Source organism: Scyliorhinus canicula, chromosome 16 (genome assembly GCF_902713615.1).
Source record: "Scyliorhinus canicula chromosome 16, sScyCan1.1, whole genome shotgun sequence".
NCBI lineage: Eukaryota > Metazoa > Chordata > Chondrichthyes > Carcharhiniformes > Scyliorhinidae > Scyliorhinus > Scyliorhinus canicula.
Window position 1 is genome coordinate 136797203 of NC_052161.1, and position 19848 is coordinate 136817050.

At 47.3% G+C, this 19848-nt stretch overlaps 1 protein-coding gene across 2 annotated transcripts in view; it reads left to right on the top strand.

Moving 5' to 3' along the window:
• Nucleotides 1-19848, top strand: part of spsb1 (splA/ryanodine receptor domain and SOCS box containing 1) — an 84574-nt gene that overhangs the window by 56185 nt on the left and 8541 nt on the right. The window contains exon 1 of one of the 2 annotated variants that reach the window (XM_038821720.1): nucleotides 7-595. The exons of the other annotated variant lie outside the window; for it this stretch is intronic. Coding sequence (XP_038677648.1) covers nucleotides 16-595 — 580 coding nt within the window. The 5' untranslated portion in view covers nucleotides 7-15. Of the gene's footprint in view, nucleotides 1-6; nucleotides 596-19848 lie in introns of those variants that run through there. 2 annotated transcript variants of the gene reach the window in all.

Sequence of the window (19848 nt, forward strand, 5' to 3'; positions counted from 1 at the left end):
CCTACTCGACTGGACATGTTGCTGGACATGCCACCAGCTGCTTGTGAGGTCCAGCTATTGCACTCGTGGAACAATGACGATCGGTCGCTAAATGTGTTTGTGAAGGAAGATGATAAATTGATATTCCACCGGCACCCGGTGGCGCAGAGTACGGATGGCATCCGAGGCAAAGTCGGATATACCAGAGGACTTCACGTGTGGGAAATCACTTGGGCAATGAGACAACGAGGAACACACGCCGTGGTTGGGGTTGCCACAATAGATGCTCCTTTGCACTCCGTAGGTTATACAGCACTTGTTGGCAGTAATTGTGAATCCTGGGGCTGGGACCTCGGACGTAACAAACTTCATTTTGATGGCAAAAATCAACCAAGCCAGACTTATCCCGCTTTCCTGGAACCCCATGAAACCTTTATAGTACCAGATGTATTCCTGGTGGTTTTGGACATGGATGAAGGAACTCTAAGCTACATCGTGGATGGACATTACCTGGGAGTTGCATGTAGAGGACTTAAAGGGAAAAAACTTTATCCTGTTGTAAGTGCTGTCTGGGGTCACTGTGAGATCCGGATGCGCTACATTAATGGACTGGACCGTAAGTAATCTCCAACTATTTATATTTCAGCTGTTTTGCCCTCAAAATACTCTTAACACTGAACATTCTCTCTAGCTTTTTAATTGAGGTAAGTTTGAACAGTGACATTTATCGGGAATTTGTGGACTGTTGGAACGAAGTGATCTGCTGATTGTTTAAACTAAAATACCAATTGAGACCATTAATAAATCAGCAAAATTAATATATTAAATGATTTGAAATTTTGATGGGGTATTTTAAAATCGCTGCTAAATTTAAAGTAGTGTGTGGCATGTGAGCAAGACTGTAAAAATAATGGCCAACAGTGTTTCTACTGAAACGATCAGCTATCACTGCCCAGATGAAAAGGAGCCAATTTACTTGACCGTTCCACCGCTCATCAAGACTGTCCCTTTTATTCAAAATTTTGTGAATCCACAGATTTTTTTTTTTTTGAATAATCCTTCCCGTTTGAGAAAAGAGTCTTCATGGGCAGGGTGGGAATAACGGGATATGGGCCAAATGCGGGCAAGTGGGACTAGCTTAATGATAGAAACTGGGCAGCATGGACAAGTAGGGCCGAAGGGCCCGTTTCCATGTTGTAAACATCTATGAAGCTATTGAGAGGTTTCCCGTGCATCTTTAATTTTCTTTTCTGGTACTCTGCTTTTCATAAGTCACCATCTTAAAAAATGCCTAACATTCCGGGAGATACTGTGCTCAGTGAAACCCCCACCCAAACACCACTGTAGTGTTGGCATGCATCGAAATCTGATTTCTTGCACAGCAACAGATCTCCAAATGGCTCCCAGAAATGCCAGCTATCAATTCTGTGCCAGTGAATGAACAAAAGGCAAAATACTGCATACGCTGGAATCTGAAGCAAAAACAAAAAGTGCTTGACTCATTACTGGGCCAGACAGTAGCTGCAAGGGGCTGATGTTTTTAAACTTGCAGCGTTAATCAAAATTGGAACATTGCATATGAAACATGAGGATCAGCGCCAAAGAGGCAGGAAGTTGGTTGTTCAGATGTGGGTGTATATCAGAGTTGAAACTGACCATCTCGTTCCACACTCTGTTGCTCGAGGTCACTGAATAGCGGCCGAGAAAGACGAGGCTACTTCTGTGCTCCTGCCGTCATGGACCAGAGACATTAACCCATGAATCAAATCTGTGACCTTCTGCTCTTTACGAAATCAGGTGATGGGAAGGAATTAAATCTTGATGAGCTTGGTTTACCCATCACTCCAGTGCTTGGTGATCTGCATTCGCTCCCGCTCTGAACACCACCTTAATTTTAAAATCCTTGTGTTCAAATGCACCCTCTCCAGCTCCATGGCATCATCCTGACCTCTACACTATCTCTCAAGCTTCCTATGACTGTAAAACTTTCCCAAGCACCAATTCTGGCCTCTTGCCAAAATCACCTGATTTTTATCACTCCTCCACCATATGTGGCTCACTTTTTTTTTTATTTGAAACGTTGTGTTTGCTGTGTTCGCAGAATTCCTATCGTGCACAAGGAGGCCATTCGACTCATCGAGTCTGCGCTGGCCCTCTGAAAGAGCACCCACCCATGTCCACTCTCTCATTCACCCTGTAGCCTAACCTGTACATCCCTGGACACTAGGGGATAATTTAGCATGGTCACCCCACATAACCTGCACACCTTTGGACTGTGGGAGGAAATCTGAGCACCCGGAGGAAATCCACAGGGAGAACTTACAAACTCCTGAATCAGACCCAGATCCCTGGAGCTGTGAGGCAGCAATGCTACTGTGCCGCCCCATGTTATACAGATTTAAATTGCTGTAGTCAGCCACATGACTTTGGTAATAACTCTTACTGCACTCTACTAGACTGGATGAATACAGTGCTTTGTGCAGAAAGCATTTCCCCCAAGTTATTTGAGTTGAACTACCGTAAAAAGCAGCTGCTTTCAACCTTTCTGTGTGGCTATTTTCCTTTTGATCCAACTTCTCTCAGCAGGCACAAGGTTCAGAATTTAGTTTAATGATTCATTTCTGCCTGGTGCTTTTGAGGTAATTACTAACATTACAACATCTGTTGCTTTTTGTCGAAATGCCCGGCTGTGCGGTCAACCTTTAGCACTCTTCTCGAGCACTGTTAGTGCTGAAACACTTACCTTGAATAGAAAATCAGCCATTCAATGTAACATTTAAAAGCAAAAGATTCAAATCCTAATTCTGAAACCGTTCCGTGACATTGAAGTTCATGGGTGGGATTTCTCACCCCCCCCTGCGGAGACTCCTCGCTAATCCGCAGGGGGTCACCTTCAGCAGGACAGGAAAGTCCCACCAGTGTTAAGGCTGGAAAATTTAGTCCCATGTTCCTGGTCAGTCCTTTCAGAAGCTTCACAATGATGCATCTCTGCTGATGTTCCAACACCTCTGCTCTTTTTGTGAATGTATGGTGTCAGGTCACTGTGGAGCCTCCTGAAATGCTGCTGCTAGCAATCCCAAGGTCTTTCACAAGAGTGCCACTTTGTGCGCCGTTGGTTTTGGCTCTTCCCGGGATTATGGGGGGAACCGTCCCATGTTGTGATTGGCATCTCAATACTACACAAAATCCTCCTTTTTCTTTTGCTGAGGGATATATGAAGGGCTGTCGAAGGAAGTTTCAGATCCATGGGAAAAAGCAACGTTTGAAAGTGCCGAGGCCGTGGCTTCACAAGACGGTAAAGAAAGCCAGAGGGGTGTTGGACAAACCACCAGACGTGGGTAGAAATAGTAAACTCCTGGCCGCAATGACTGAGAACCGTATCTGCGAATTATTCATCGTTGTTTCTGAGAATGTACAGGGGTGGGAAGGAAGGTGGACAAAGCCCAAACTTTCCTGGTCTTGAAATTTACATTAACCCCAATAGTGAGAACAAATTGGCAATTTTTTTTGTTTGTTTGTTTTTGCTCTGTCTACCTCCCCTTAGCATTAGTGCACACGATGGCGGAGTTGTCAATAAATTCCTTGTTCGGGTTTTTACAATGTGATGGCTGGGAATATTTTTACCCCCTTTGATTCCCAGTGACTTTTAGAAGCAGGCTTGCTGCCTTTGTTACAGTCACTGGATTGAAAACTTGTCTAAGAAGGCCTTTTTGCACTGTACTCTATGCAGAGATGGAAGCATGGTCAGTTGGTTGAGTGCTTCAGAAATTAGTCTTTTTCAGAATTAACTTAAAAAACGTACCTGGTTTAATTAACCTTTTATGGACTGTAATGAACTGCTACCCCCTTCTCCAGGATTCTATAACTGTTGTCCTTCCCCACTAGAACCCGTACATGTTGCATTGTCATTTTGGATTGAAGCTTGTCTGAGCGGGTGGAGAACCCTGGGCTGAGTTTACTATCCACAGGCAGACCAGAGGTGATTTTTAAATGCGGGACCAGCAGCTGTTTTGCACAGATCAGAAACAATGGCCCATTTATTAACCAACTGCATCTGGCCTTCCCGGAAGACAACGCGCACTTCATTGACAAACGCTTTGATCTCTGAAATTCTTTTGAAGGGAGGCTTTTCAAGAATGAGTCCAGACACCAGAAGTCAACTGAGTAAGAATGAGGCCAGGAGGGAGGGGATAGTCTTTGCCATCGAAGCAGGGCAGTTAGCAGAAGGAACTGGTTATTCTTGTGGCAGAATAATCCAAGTGTGCGGCTAGTGTATGCGTGCTCTTCCTCCAAGTGTCCGCTGTGTCTCTGGGGGTAGCACTTTTGTCTCTTGAAAATTGGGAGGTTTTGGGTTTGTGTTCCATTCCAGAGATTTAAGCATAAAAACTTAGGCTGACAATCCAGTGGTGTAATGAGGGGGCGCTGCACTGTGGGGTGGGGGGGGGGGGGGGGGGGGGGGGGTGGTTGGAGACTTTCGGGTGTTACACTGGGGCTTCATTTGCCCCCTTGGGTGGGCATAAAAGGTCCCATAGTACGATTCTGGTGACGAGAAAGGTTGCTATTCCCAGTATTGGAGACAATTTTTTTTTTTTTAATTTAAGAGTACCCAATTATTTTTTCCAATTAAGGGGTAATTTAGCGTGGCCAATCCACCTATCCTGCACATCTTTTGGGCTGTGGGGGTGAAACCCATGCAGACACGGAGAGAATGCGCAAACTCCACACAGACAGTGACCCAGGGCCGGGATTCGAACCCTGGTCCTCAGCGCCGTAGGCAGCAATGCTAACCACTGTGCCACCGTGCTGCCCTATTGGAGACAAAATTAAGCGCAAAATTCTCATCACATCCAGGCCTCGATTGCTTCATCATGGAGATATTAACCAGAGTGTGCTGGGAGGGGATGGCCAGCGTGTGCTGGGAGGGAGGGAGATGGCCAGCGTGTGCTGGGAGGGAGATGGCCAGCGTGTGCTGGGAGGGAGGGAGATGGCCAGCGTGTGCTGGGAGGGAGGGAGATGGCCAGCGTGTGCTGGGAGGGAGGGAGATGGCCAGCGTGTGGCTGGGAGGGAGGGATGGCCAGCGTGGCTGTGGAGGGAGGGAGGTAGCCAGCGTGTGCTGGGAGGGAGGGAGGTGGCCAGCGTGTGCTGGGAGGGAGGGAGGTGGCCAGCGTGTGCTGGGAGGGAGGGAGGTAGCCAGCGTGTGCTGGGAGGGAGGGAGGTAGCCAGCGTGTGCTGGGAGGGAGGGAGCCAGCGTGTGCTGGGAGGGAGGGAGGTAGCCAGCGTGTGCTGGGAGGGAGGGAGGTAGCCAGCGTGTGCTGGGAGGGAGGGAAGTAGCCAGCGTGTGCTGGGAGGGAGGGAGGTAGCCAGCGTGTGCTGGGAGGGAGGGAGATGGCCAGCGTGTGCTGGGAGGGAGGGGGTAGCCAGCGTGTCTGGGAGGGAGGTAGCCAGCTGTGCTGGGAGGAGAGGGAGGGAGGTGGCCAGCGTGTGCTGGGAGGGAGGGAGGTAGCCAGCGTGTGCTGGGAGGGAGGGAGGGAGGTGGCCAGCGTGTGTGGGGAGGGAGGGAAGTAGCCAGCTTGTGCTGGGAGGGAGGGAGATGGCCAGGTGTGCTGGGAGGGAGGGGATGGCCAGCGTGTGCTGGGAGGGAGGGAGATGGCCAGCGTGTGCTGGGAAGGAGGGAGATGGCCAGCGTGTGCTGGGAGGGAGGGAATGGCCAGCGTGTGCTGGGAGGGAGGGATATGGCAGGGGTGGGGGGAGGGAGGGCCAGCGTGTGCTGGGAGGGAGGGAGATGGCCAGCGTGTGCTGGGAGGGAGGGAGATGGCCAGCATGTGCTGGGAGGGAGGGAGGTAGCCAGCGTGTGCTGGGAGGAGGGAGGGAGGTAGCCAGCGTGTGCTGGGAGGGAGGGAGATGGCAGCGTGTGCTGGGAGGAGGGAGATGGCCAGCGTGTGCTGGGAGGGGAGGGAGGCAGCCAGGGAGGGAGGGAGATGGCCAGCGTGTGCTGGGAAGGAGGGAGATGGCCAGCGTGTGCTGGGAGGGAGGGAGGTAGCCAGGGAGGGAGGGAGATGGCCAGCGTGTGCTGGGAGGGAGGGAGGTGGCCAGCGTGTGCTGGGAGGGAGGGAGGTGGCCAGCGTGTGCTGGGAGGGAGGGAGATAGCCAGCGTGTGCTGGGAGGGAGGGAGATGGCCAGCGTGTGCTGGGAGGGAGGGAGGCAGCCAGGGAGGGAGGGAGATGGCCAGCGTGTGCTGGGAAGGAGGGAGATGGCCAGCGTGTGCTGGGAGGGAGGGAGGTAGCCAGGGAGGGAGGGAGATGGCCAGCGTGTGCTGGGAGGGAGGGAGGTGGCCAGCGTGTGCTGGGAGGGAGGGAGATGGCCAGCGTGTGCTGGGAGGGAGGGAGATGGCCAGCGTGTGCTGGGAGGGAGGGAAGTAGCCAGGGAGGGAGGCAGTGATTTGGGTGGTGCTGGTGTTGAGATTCAAAGAGTTTTTTTTCAACTGCACACATCGGAGGAAAAGTGAGCGTTCCCTTCACACTCTGATGTGCCTTGTGTGACATTGACCCACTGTTCATGAATTAGATTTGTACGTCTCGTGCAGAGAACAAAAGAAATTTCACCAGTAAATTGGCAATTTGTTTGGCTCAACAGTTCGAAGATAAACAATCACTGTGCAAATTACAGCTGCTGATTTTTATCTGGTACCCAGGATAATAGCAGGCTAATCTTAAAAAGCTTGTGCACAAGTCTGCCTGAGGCAATATTAGCCGTCACGGGCTACATGACGTTTTTTGGAATTGAAAGCAAAACGATGCATTTTTGACTCTTAATTTCTTGATTCCCTGAAATATTCTGACCTCTTGCAAAATGCCAACAAGGAGTGGGGTGCTGCTGCTGCTGTTTTTATATCTTTGAAACTTAAAAATAGAACCCTCTGTTCAGCCCACATTACTCTCTCTACTTTAGCAAGTGCAGTTGGCTGCATTGTCGGTTGATATGGGAGGATTGCCTCCTGTTGCTGGCCTTGACTTGGCTAGCCAGGAAAGAGACAGTGTTTCCACCTCCTTAATGATATAAGCTTGAGCCTTCTGACACAGACTTGGGAGTAGGTCTCCGCTGCTTCCTCTCAGCTGGCTATTGACTCACGATATTCTGGGACGAGGTTCGACTCGGGAGGGAGGGAAATCCTAGGTTCGGGACTAATTTCAAAGAGCTACATCTGGAGCAAGTGCTGTTAATTCCTGGTTTGCAGCGCGGTTGAGATGTGGGTTTTAATTTGCTACACATTGTGGTGCCGTTTAGTGAGTGATGTACATGTCATCAGCCATCCCAATTTGGAGTGTGAGATAGTCAGACACTTGTTCAGACTATGTTTTAATGATTCATTCAAGTAAGAATTGGATAAATGTCTAGGAATGGTTTGCATGGTACAATTTGTGGTGATTTGTGTCTCGGGACAGGACCGAGCAATCGGATAAAGAAAAGGTTACGTGAGGGAGAGGGACAGGTTCCCAGTTGTATAGCATTCTTCATGACCACTGGATGTCTTCAGTAGTTTGCAGTCAGTGAAGTGTAGTCGCTGTTGTAATGTAGAAAACGTGGCCCACAAGCAGCAGTGCGATTTGTGACATTGGCGAGAAAGATAATAGTGGCCAAGACACGGGAGAATTCCCCTGCTTTTTGGAGTCGTGGTATCTTTCCCATCCACCGAAGCAGGAAGATGGAGGGGGAGGGGGCTCTGTTTAAGGCCTCATCTGAAAGACAACACATCTAATGATTCAGTACTCCGTCCATATTGTGCTGAGATGTCAGCCTTTACTTTTTGTGCTTGAAATCAGAAACCGTGTGGTTTTATAGGTAAGAATACTATCCACTGAGCTACCAAGTGGAATAATGGGAAGCGATTGTTGCTGGAGTGAGGACTTTTTCCCCACACCATAAAAATAAAGTCCACATGTAGACCAAGGGTTGGTAGCAGGTGCAAATTCCAGTTCCTGAAATAAGGTGCTAATTTTCAAAATTCACTTACAGTACAAGTAAACCATAATTAAATGGAGGTAGTACCCCAATGCCCATTGCTTTTAGTGTGCCTGCTGTTTAGAGGGTGCAGCTATTGCTTAAGTTAATAACTTTCAAAAAGCAGCGTGGCTGGGCCCTTGACCCTTGACCCTGGTTGTCTGGAACCTTTTGAATTGACGAAGGAAGCTCCTCGGCTAGGTGATGACCAAGGTTGGGGGAAGAGATGGAGGAGGGGTAAATCAGACATTATTTCTGTTCTCTCTCTCTCTCTCTCTCTTCCCCCCCCCCCCCCCCCCCCCCCCCCCCCTGTATTTGTTCATTTATTAACAACTTGTTGAGTTTTTGCAACAGTTATCGCAATTTAATTTTTAAAAGGAAAGCTATCATGATGGGACACCTTTTCTCTTTTTAAAAAAAAAACAGATATTGAAAAGAAGCTAGGACCAAGTTTTTGGTCAACTGTCCTAATAGTTCTTGTACGGTTTAGGGTCAAATTCTCTGTTAAGTGCTGTGTAAATAATGGTGGTTGTGTAGTTACAAGTCTTTCCCTTACAAGGGCCTGCATCACAACACCCACGCCCTCATTCAGAGGCGAGTTATTTCACTCTGCTTGAATAGGCCATACGGTTTAATCAATAGCTGAATGTTTTGTGCAACAATTTGACCTGGAATGTGTCAAATGGTCCTTCTTGGATTTCCTGTCTGAAGTCAGTTTGCCCTTTTTAGTAACAATGGCCTGTGCCAAACAATTTAATATCAAAAAAGGTTTGGACTATTCGCAAAGTGGACTTTGTTTGTCCTGAACTCTCTAAAATCAGCGTTTTTGTGAATATGGATTTGCTTCTTTTCACACTTGGCAAATCCAACATAGCTAAAGCCAGTGACCATCTGTGCAGACAACCCGTTCTATGATTTTCAATAAGATCCATCTTCTCTGCAATCATCCACGGAAGAAACGGGACAGTGGACCATTCTGTATTGGTGGAGGCAATCTTGATTGAGGAGGTAGATTTTAAGGATGCCGTGAAGAAAGAGACTTGGGGATGGAATTAATGGACCGTGCTGTTTGGCAATCAGTTGAAATGCACCGAGAGGGATAAGTGAGTCAGAATCATACCGTGCAGAAAGAGGCCCGTAGGCCCCTCGAGTCTGCAAGCCCCTGCTAAAGAGAACCTTATCTAGGTCCAATCCCTGTAACCCCACCTAACCTATTGGGCAACTCAGCATGGCCAATCCACCTATCCTGCACAGCTTTGGACTGTGGGAGGAACCCGGAGGAAACCGATGCAGACACAGGGAGAACTCCACACAGACAGTCATCCGAGGTCTGAATCGAACCCTGGTGCTGTGAGGCATATGAAGTCTTTAAAATAAATCAGCGCTGCAATTGCCGGGAATCAAAGGGGGGTCAACTGTTTGGGAGGCAGCTGTGCTCACAACCATTCCACCACCGCTCAATTGGTGATCATAGTTGTTGGTAACCTTTTTTGTCCTAGCTTACTGTGACCTTGCATCTTTCTCGTGGCTGGCTAAAAGCTTAACAGAAATGTTGTGTAAAAGTACAGTTCCCAAATCACTGGTGGGACTGTTGGTTGTCTAGTCTGAAGGGAGAATATAAAGTGTGTGTGTGTGTGTATCCTGTGCCATTAGCTGCAACGTCAAACCACCAAATACAATTGTTTTGAGGCATTATTACTATTTACAGTCAAGTGTTCTTCTGAAAAATGAGGACCAGCCCACTGTCTAGACTCTCTCTTGTGAACTAATGCAAATGATTCCCAACTTCCCGGCATGGTGTCCTGGAAGGTTCTTGTGTACAGCTTGTGGGTGGTTTAATTGTGAGACTCCAAAGCCTGCATTATTTCTAAGCTTGTGAATTAATTCACTTTACGGGAACTGTTCTGTGTAGGTGGTTTTGAATTGGAGGCTTGATCTTTAAATAAATGGGAATTTAAAAACTGCTCCCCGTGTGAATTTGTTAAAACTGTGAATACAAGTTTGTCAACTATTTTCTTCTGACTGGTGTGTAAATGGTGTCCAGCTTCATTGTTGATGGTTAACGGTTTCCAGAGTAGAAGGGGAAAAGCAAGACTTGTGATATACTGATTGGGTTCCAAGTCTGTTGTGTTGAACTGTCTAACTTTGATCCAATTTGTCTGGTACACCCAGTTTGCTTTGGGTGTGGATTGCCACGTTGGTGGCTGTCAGTCTACATATAATGAAAAGGCAGAATTGTGTGTTGTTTCGGGCAGTATTAATGCTTTGGTGATGCCAAGTCACTAGTTTGTGCTGTAGTGGTCACGGATAACCAGTTTTTAAAGAGCTTTGCTCCGTGTTGCCTTGTGTACAGTAGGCATTAGATGCATAGAGGATGGAGTTATGGTTTTGTAATGTTCAACAAATGGCGGCTGAAAAATTGGATTTGCTGTTCCAACCTCCCCGTGGGAACAATTCATGTCACTGGGAGAGAGGCTGAGACCAACTTCCCATTTCCACATTATGCTAATTGTGCAATCGTACGCAGCCAGTTCGCTATTGAGAGAAATCAGTTCACATGCACATTAGATTACATGTTGATGGCCACAAAGATGTTCCAAACAAGCTGTCAAAACGGCTTGGAAAATGAATTAGCCAATCCCAAAGATGACATGGCCTCCGTGTTTCACCATCCGCAAACGTGATAATGAAATTCCATCTCATTCATACCCACGAGCAGTGTTACATTAGTAATGATAACTGTGAATCAGTTATGTGAGGATAAGCGTCCGTCACCTTAAACTACTTTGACCTAAAAGCAGGTGGGGGGGGGGAGGGGGGTGTCAACTCAGGCAAATTTAAAAAGAGCAACTTGTAACTCACTCCCAGTGAGCCAGAGAAGACACAGCCAGAGTGAGACATAGCGAAGAGTGAGTTTGGGAATTTGAAGCTGGGATGGGAGGAGGTGATTTTTATCCTTGGTAAGTGACTGGTAAATAGTTTTTCTTTTCATTTGTCTTTATTTATTTTCGTTTTTTGGTGTTGTAGTTTAAGTTTTAAGAGGTTTAATACATATAAGGTTTAAGACATGGCAGGAGATCCCAGACCTGTTTCATGCTCCTCTTGTGCGACGTGCGAGCTCAGGGACACGTCCTCCTGTTAGACCGCTTGACGGCTCTGGAGCTGCGGATGGACTCACTTTGGAGCATTTGCGATGCTGCGGACTCCTGGATAGCACGTTTACTGAGTTGGTCCCACTGCAGTTGCAAATTACTGAGGGAGATAGAAAATGGGTGACTAAGAGTAGGAAGGCAGTGCAGTAGTCCCCTGTGGTCATCTCCCTGTAAAGCAGATATACCGCTTTGGAAACTGTTGAGGGAGATGGCTCACTAGGGGAAAGAAGCTGCAGCCAGTTTCATGGCACCATGGCTGGCTCTGCTGCGCAGGAGGGCAGGAAGAAGAATGTCAGGGCTATAGTGATAGGGGACTCGATCTTAAGGGGAATGGACAGGCGGTTCTGCGGATGCAATCGAGACTCCAGAATGGTATGTTGCCTCCCTGGTGCAAGGGTCACGGATGCCTCTGAGCGGCTGCAGGGCATTCTGGGGGGGGGGGGGGGGAGAGAGAGAAAGAGAGCAGCCAGCTGTCATGGTGCACATAGACACAAACAATATAGGTAACAAATGGGATGAAGTCCTACAAGCTGACTTCTGGGAGTTGGGAGTTAAACTAAAAGGTAGGACCTCAAAGGTAGTAATCTCAGGATTGCTACCAGTGCCACGAGCTAGTCAGAGTAGGAATGTCAGGATAGATAGGATGAATGCGTGGCTCGAGAGATGGTGCACGAGGGAGGGATTCAAATTCCTGGGGCATTGGAACCGGTTCTGGGGGAGGTGGGACCAGTACAAACCAGGCGCTCTGCACCCCCCCCCCCCCCCGGATGTTTGATAGAGCTGTTGGGGAGGGTTTAAACTAATGTGGCTGGGGATGGGATCCGATGTAGGAAGTCGGAGGGAAGCAAAGCGAGGCCAGAAACAAAAGGCAGTAAGGGGGAATGTGTAAGGCAGAGAAGCCATAGTCCAAAATCAGTAAGGGCCACAGTACAGGGTACAATGACTGAGGAGACTGTGAAAAGGAAGGTGGCCAATGCAGGATTGAGGGTGTTGTACGTAAATGCGCGCAGTATACGGAACAAGGTAAATTAGCTTGTTGCGCACATTGAAATTGGCCGGTACGATGTTGTGGGCATCAGACGTGGCTGCAAGGGGATCAGGGTTGAGATCTAAATATTCAAGGATGCATGTCCTATCGAAAGGACGGGCAGATGGACAAAGGGGGCGGGGTTGCATTGTTAGTAAGGAATGACAGCATAGAATCTCTGTGGGTAGAGTTGAGGAATCGCAAAGTTAAAAAGACTCTGATGGGAGTTATGTACAGATCCCCTACCAGTAGTCAGGATGTGGGACAGAAAATATATCAGGAGATAGAAAAGGCATGTAAAAAAGGCAACATTACAATAATCATGGGGGACTTCAATATGCAGGGGGGCTAATCAGGTTAGTAGTGGATCCCGAGAAATTGAATTTGTGGAATGTCTATGAGATGGTTTGTTGGAGCAGCTTGTGACAGAGCCTACGAGGGAATAGACAGTTCTGGATTTGGTGATGTGTAATGCGGCAGTCTTGATTAGGGAACTTAAGGTGAAGGAACCCTTAGGGAGCAGTGACCACAATATGATAGAATTTACCCTGCAGTTTGAGAGGGAGAAGCTGCAATCAGATGTAATAGTATTACAATTAAATAAGGATAACTACAAAGACATGAGGGAGGAGCTGGCCGGAGTTGATTGGAGAAGGAGCCTAGCAGGTAAGACAATGTAACAGCAATGGCAGGAGTTTTTGGGGGTTATTAGGGAGGCACAACAGAAATTCATCCCAAGGAGGAGGAAACATGCTAAGGGAGGACAAGGCAGCCATGGCTGACGAGGGATGTCAAGGACAGCATAAAGGTTAAAGAAAAAGCATACAAAGTGGCAAGGATTAGTGGGAAACCAGAGGATTGGGAAGCATTTAATAGCGAGCAGAGGACAACTAAAAAAAGCAATGGGGGGGGTGGGGGGGAGAATATGATGCACGAGTGCAAGCTAGCTAGTAATATAAAGGAAGATAGGAAGAGATTTTTTTCAACATCTAAAAGGTAAGAGGCTAAAGTAGACATTGGACCACTAGAAAATGTGGCTGGAGAAGTAATAATAGGAAACAAAGAAATGGCAGACGAATTGAATAGTTACTTTGCATCAGTCTTCACGGTGGAAGACACCAGTGGGATGCCAGAGCTCCAGGAGAACCAGGGGGCAGAGGTGAGTGCAGTGACCATTACTACAGAGAAGGTTCTGGGGAAACTGAAAGATCTGAAGGTGGATTAATCACCTGGACCGGATGGACTACACCCCAGGGTCCTGAAAGAGATAGCTGAGAAAATTGTGGACGCTTTGGTGGTGATCTTTCAGGAATCACTGGAGGCAGGAAGGGTCCCAGAGGACTGGAAAGTGGCTAATGTAACATCACTGTTTAAGAAGGGAGGGAGGCAGAAGACGGGAAGTTATAGGCTGGTTAGCCTGACTTTGGTCATTGGTAAGATTTTAGAGCCTATTATTAAAGATGAGATCGCGAAGCACTTGGAAGTGCATGGTAAAATAGGACTGAGTCAGAACGGCTTTGTCAAAGGGAGGTTGTGTCTGACAAATCTGTTTGAGGAGGTAACAAGGAAGTTACACAAAGAAGAACCAGTGGATGTGATTTATTTAGATTTCCAGAAGGCCTTTGACAAGGTGCCGTGTAGGAGACTGTTAAATAAGTTTAAAAGCCCATGGTGTTAAGGCTAAGATCCTGGCATGGATAGAGGATTGGCTGACTGGCAGAAGGCAAAGAGTGGGGATAAAGGGATCTTTTTCAGGATAGCAGCCGGTTGACTAGTGGTGTGCCTCAGGGGTCTGTGCTGGGACCACAACTTTTTACAATATACATTAATGATCTGGAAGAAGGTACTGAAGGCACTGTTGCTAAGTTTTCAGATGATACAAAGATCTGTAGTGGGACAGGTAGTATTGAGGAAGCAAGGGGGCAGCAGAAGGACTTGGACAAGCTCGGAGAGTGGGCAATGAATGTGGAAAAGTGTGAGGTTATGCACTTTGGGAGGAGGAATTTAGGCATAGACTATTTTCTAAATGGGCAAGTGCTTCGGAAAGCAGCAGCACAAAGGGACTTGGGAGTCCTTGTTCACGATTCTCTTATGGTTAATGTGCAGGTTCAGTTGGCAGTTAGGAAGGCAAATGCAGTGTTAGCATTCATGTCAAGAGGATTCGAATATAAGACCAGGGATGTACTTCTGAGGCTGCATGAGCCTCTGGTTAGACCCCATTTGGAGTATTGTGAGCAGTTTTGGACCCCGTATCTAAGGAAGGATGTGCTGGCCTTGGAAAGGGTCCAGAGGAGGTTCACAAGAATGATCCCTGGAATGAAGAACTTGTTGTATGAGGAATGGTTGGGGACTCTAGCTTTGTACTTGTTGGGAGTTTAGAAGGATGAGAGAGGATCTTATTGAAACTTGCAGGATACTGCGAGGCCTGGATAGAGTGGACGTGGAGAGGATGTTTCCACTTGTTGGAAAACCTAGAACCAGAGGACACCATCTCAGACTAAAGGGACGATCCTTTAAAACAGAGATGAGGAGGAATTTTTTCAGCCAGAGGGTGGTGAATCTGTGGAACTCTTTGCTGCAGAAGGCTGTGGAGGCCAAATCACTGAGTGTCTTTAAGACAGAGATAGATAGGTTCTTGATTAATAAGGGGATCAGGGGTTATGGGGAGAAGGCAGGAGAATGGGGATGAGAAAATATCAGCCATGATTGAATGGCGGAGCAGACTCGATGGGCTGAGTGGCCTAATTCTGCTCCTAAGTCTTATGGTCTTGTGTGGGTTAGGGATTGGTGTCCTAGGGAAGATGTTCAAACACTGATGGATCACTGAAGCACTGTACAGTAGCCCCCAAAAGTACAACTTGATCCCATTCTGCATTTCTTTGGTGAATAAATCATCAGCAACCAATGAAGGAACAACAAATTGACATTACTAAGAGAGAAACTTGGTAAGTGAGAGCTGGAAATATAAACGGAAACTCAACGTTGTGGTTTTATGAGTCTAACTGGTATGTTTCACTAGCAACTGTCTATATGTACCCCAGCTATGCAGAAACCTTGACTGATTACTGTCCGTTTCCCGTTGCGTGTATCTCTGCTGTAGGATGGTAACATTGAAGGGTTAACAATGGATGATTGCTGCTTACAATAAATAATTGTGGAATTGCAACTACCTTGTACACTAATGACTGGTATGACCATGTGCAAATAGCCAGTTGTGATTTGGGACCTGTGCAATTCCGATTCTACAGTTGTCTGACATCCAGAACGGGCCGGTGTCCTGCACTGATCTGGCGGTCACTATATGTATGTCTGTTGATACCAACGTGCTCCTTTAGCCTACATTGAGAGAAACATTAACTGTGCAAAGAGACAGAAGTCTGATTTGTGGACCTTTTTTTTTCTGTTGGCTTTCCTGGCCATGGTCATTGATTTCTAGTTGCAATGACAATTAGTCGCCCACGTTGGAGGAAAGTTTTTTTTAGTTTTGTAACTTGAGAAGGTTATGCAGCACTAATGACTTTGCGTCACTACCTAGGATTTGCATGCCTAGCTCTAAAGCGTGACCAGTTAAACTTTTTAGCAGCTGCACAGTATGTACCAAGCGGTTGTTAATTACAGTAAACCTGAAGCTGCTTACTGAGCGTAACCAGATGTATTTTCCGTATCTGTATCTTTTGTCCATGATCTCCCATTTGACTTGTATAAACATAGAATTTGAGTAAAAATTCTTGAAGCATTTCTCTTAAATCCATTAGAATCAAGTGACACCTGCTTGCTCTTGCTTCAACTTTAATCTTTTAATAATCTTCATTGTCACAAGTAGGCTTACATTAACACTGCAATGAAGTTAATGTGAAAATCCCCTAGTTGCCACATTCCGGCGCCTATTCGAGTACATGGAGGGAGAATTCAGAATGTCCAATTCACCTAAGAGCACGTCTTTCAGGACTCGTGGGAGGAAACTGGAGCACCCGGAGGAAATCCACACCGAGGGGGGGGGAAGAACGTGCTGAATGCGTACAGACCATGACCCAAGCCGGAATCGAACCTGGGACCCTGGCTCTGTGAAGCAGCACTGCTAACCACTGTGCTACCATGCTGCCCGATCAGCACAGTATGTTCGCACTGCTGCATTACAGCGGCAGGGACACAAGTTAGATTCCGACCTCTGGTGACTGTCAATGTGGAGATTGCACCTTTTCCTTGTGCCTGCGTGGGTCTCCGGGTGCTCCGATTTCCTCCCACAGTCCAAAGATGTGCAGGTGAGGTCATGATAAATTGCTCCTTAGTGTCCAAAACGTAGGGTGGTGGAGTCCTGGTAGAGTGCTCCTTCAGAGGGTTGGTGCAGAACCGATGGGCCGAATGCTCTCCTTCTGCACTGTAGGGATTCTATGATGTCTGTAGATCAAAAGTACCCCCGGTATGAGTGGCATTGGCTCAAAAGGAGCCGTAGGGATGTTGCAATTCATCGTAGTAGGATCGGAAAAATCTTCCACCGCCCCCATTGCAGGTTACCAGTCGGAGACTCCTGCTGAAATATTGAGCTTTGCACAGAAATTGGGTGAAGCTCAAATTGTGCTCTTGGTCAGGTAATAGGTGATGGACCTCCTTCTTAGTGCGAGCCCTGTGTGATTCGAGTCCAAATGGAATTTGTTTCATGAAAATGTTGGATTGTGGTGGGGGGGGGGGGGGGGGGGAAGGGAAGGGAAGGGGGAAGAGGGGAGAGAGTTGGCTGTGTGCAATTCATGCAGCATTTCCAATATTGCAACCAGGACTATTCCAATGGCCTTTTTGAAGAGCTACGAGACATCCTGAGGTCATGAATTGCACTGTATAAATCCACCTTTTTATTTTCATTGACCCAAAATGTCCAGTATTTTCTGGAAATTTCCATGGAACATTTCTTTTTTTATAATTTTTCCAAGCACTAATTACACTGATCAGCAAACTTTGTTTTTCTTCCGGTTTCCCCAAGGTGCGGAACATTAAGCTAATGTGTGCATACGCCAGTCAGATGTAGGGAGACTCCATGGATTGCTTTCCATTCTGAACTCTCCACCCCAATCTAATTGTCATTTGTTTGGTAAATGCTTTCAGCAGCATTTTTCCATTTGGGGGAAGAGCAGGAATAGAGATTGAAACAAAAACCAATTTGTTCTCTTAACAACTTTCTTCAGCCTCTTTCTTTTGATGATCTGTTTATAAAGCCAACACCTTTTTTTTTTGTGTTTATTTTAACTTCTTCCGAGCAGAAGGCAAGTGATGTCCAGCTGGCACCAAGCTTATCCCAGCTCCCTCCGTTAACGCACCAATGTCCAACGCCCCTGGTGTTCGGAACTACAATATCTGCAGTTGTAGAGCTGGAGGTTTTTGGTTCTGGAACCAACCTACAGGGTGGGATTTGTGTTTTGTGGCGATGGTGGCCTATCATTGGTCAGCAGAGGGATCTTCTGATTCTGCCACCGTCGATGGGGTTTCCTGTTATGTGTGCCTGCCCCCAGCTGGGAGATCTATGGCCGGGGTTTGCCACCGACGGAATGGCATACCAGGAAACTCCAGTTAAAGTATAACAAATCAGGCAACATATGATTTTTGAAATGATTTTGGGCGAGGCAGAATGATGACTAAACGTACCTACGGTCAGATTCCAACAAAACCTACTTCCTTTTGATGTTGCAAGCCTCTGATGAGTGTTCTCGAGCCTCCGGAGTTGAGATGGAACCTGATTCCGAGCAGGAACGTTGTCACTGAACAAGATTGACACCTAGGAGTCCCACTCCGCCCTAAAGTTAACCCACTAGGGTTTTGTAGTAGTTAGATCGATTTGATTCATTTGAATCCCAATAAAGCATGCGGGGAGAGTGATCTATATAGTCATGAAAAATTTGCAAATCTTGCTCCACAATGTGTGGCAACAAGCTGGAACAGTGCGAATGTAAGAGGAAGCTGGCAGGCTACACGATGAAGCAATTAGAGGGATTTGTCTTGTGACATTTCCTGTCTGTATTTGGGATGGCACATAATTGTGTCTGAATATTAAGACTCTATTGTAACTGTGTCTGCTTGCGTCTTGTACAGTTTGGCTCACTGCCTTCGAGAATAATGCAAGTGAATTTTTAAATGCTTTAGTGTGCCTTTTTGTTTTGTTTTTGAGCTTTTGTATAATTGGCTGAATTAACTGGCCTGAATTTCTAAATTGCCGTTTCTGGTCTGTAGCTTTTACTTCACATACTGATTTGGGGGCATTATTTTGGGTGTATCCTGGTGATGATTCTGTTGCAGGCTGGGCTGAACTGTGCTGTGCTTAGTTTTGACCTTGCAGCACAGAGTTGCATTCTCTCACCGCTCAACTCTGAAGAAATGGATCTAGGGCGCGATCTCCCGGCCACCTGCTCCGGACAATCATCTCGCTGTGGCGCCTCGTGGCCGGGGAAAGCCGGGAGATCCCGTTCCTGGGATTTGCCGGGCTTTCAACGCCTTGTGGGATTCAACACTAGTCTCGAGATGTTGCAAGAGGATTCCTGCCCATAAACGGGGACCAGACAGATCGGCACACATGGGGGTCTCTCAAGGGCAGGGTGGTGTCCTGGCACTGGTGCTGCCTGGTTACCCAGGCAGTGCAACCTGGGTGCCAGCTTGCAAGGGCACTGCCAGGTTGGCACTGGCATGGTGCACATGTGCGATTGGGCCGGGGTTGCACACCGTGGGTTTTGCCGAGGGGGGGGGGGGCGGCAGAGGGCCCTCCTGTGTTGCATTTGGGCTGGCGAGGTCTGATTTATTTTGTGGGCCCCGGAGATCAGGACGCCATTTGAAAATGGCATCCCAATTTGTCGCTGCAGTGGGAGATCCAGCGAGTGGGATTGTGCGGCCTCAGCCGTTCGTTCCCCGTTTAGTCCCCTTATCAAAACGTGTTGTGTTGAATAGCCACTGCGAGTGCCGGGAAACACGCGGCTAAACGCACTCGCTCGGGGACTTTGTTCCCTTTTTGGAAAGATTGCACCCCTAGTATCAACATCTGAACAACCAATTCTAACCGAAGGGGATCAGTTTCAATATATTGAGTTTTGGATATAAAGATGTGTTTTTGAAATTGCCGCAGACTGAGAGCAGATACTGATTGGTCAAGTGGATTTCGAGCATTGGATTTTTTTTTGGATTGAAGAAAGCTATTGTGAACACTTCAGCTGAAGGAAATTGCCCCAAGTCACTTGTCAGTACAGAATTGAGTATTGCTGAAAACGAGGTGTCCAATTGCACTACAGTTTCAATGCCGTTGGTGGTTGCTTGTTTTCAGATCCAGGCTCCTGCTGCGGAAAGTTTAAATACCAGCAGAGCAGATGGCCTGGAAGGGCCTGAATTAACAAAAGGTTTGTTTTCGTCAATTTGTTTGACTGTTGCACTTCTAGAGTTTTTAGGATCCATCTCGAAAGGTCAGTCTGCTTTTCTTGGCTGTGTCCCATGCATCCGTCAGAACAATGGGCAGACTTTAGCAGCCACTGAACAGCCCAGTTTCTCCAAGGAGGTGTACAGTGGGATCAGCTGCTGCTTTAACCCAAGTAGCTTGATCCTTTTGAGGGCAGCCGGACATTTCCTTTGGGCAGTTTACAGTTTATTCAGAGATTGCCCCTTCATATCTTAACTTTCTTGATTCTATTTATATCTGAGTTTTACACCAGTTTACTTTATGCTCTG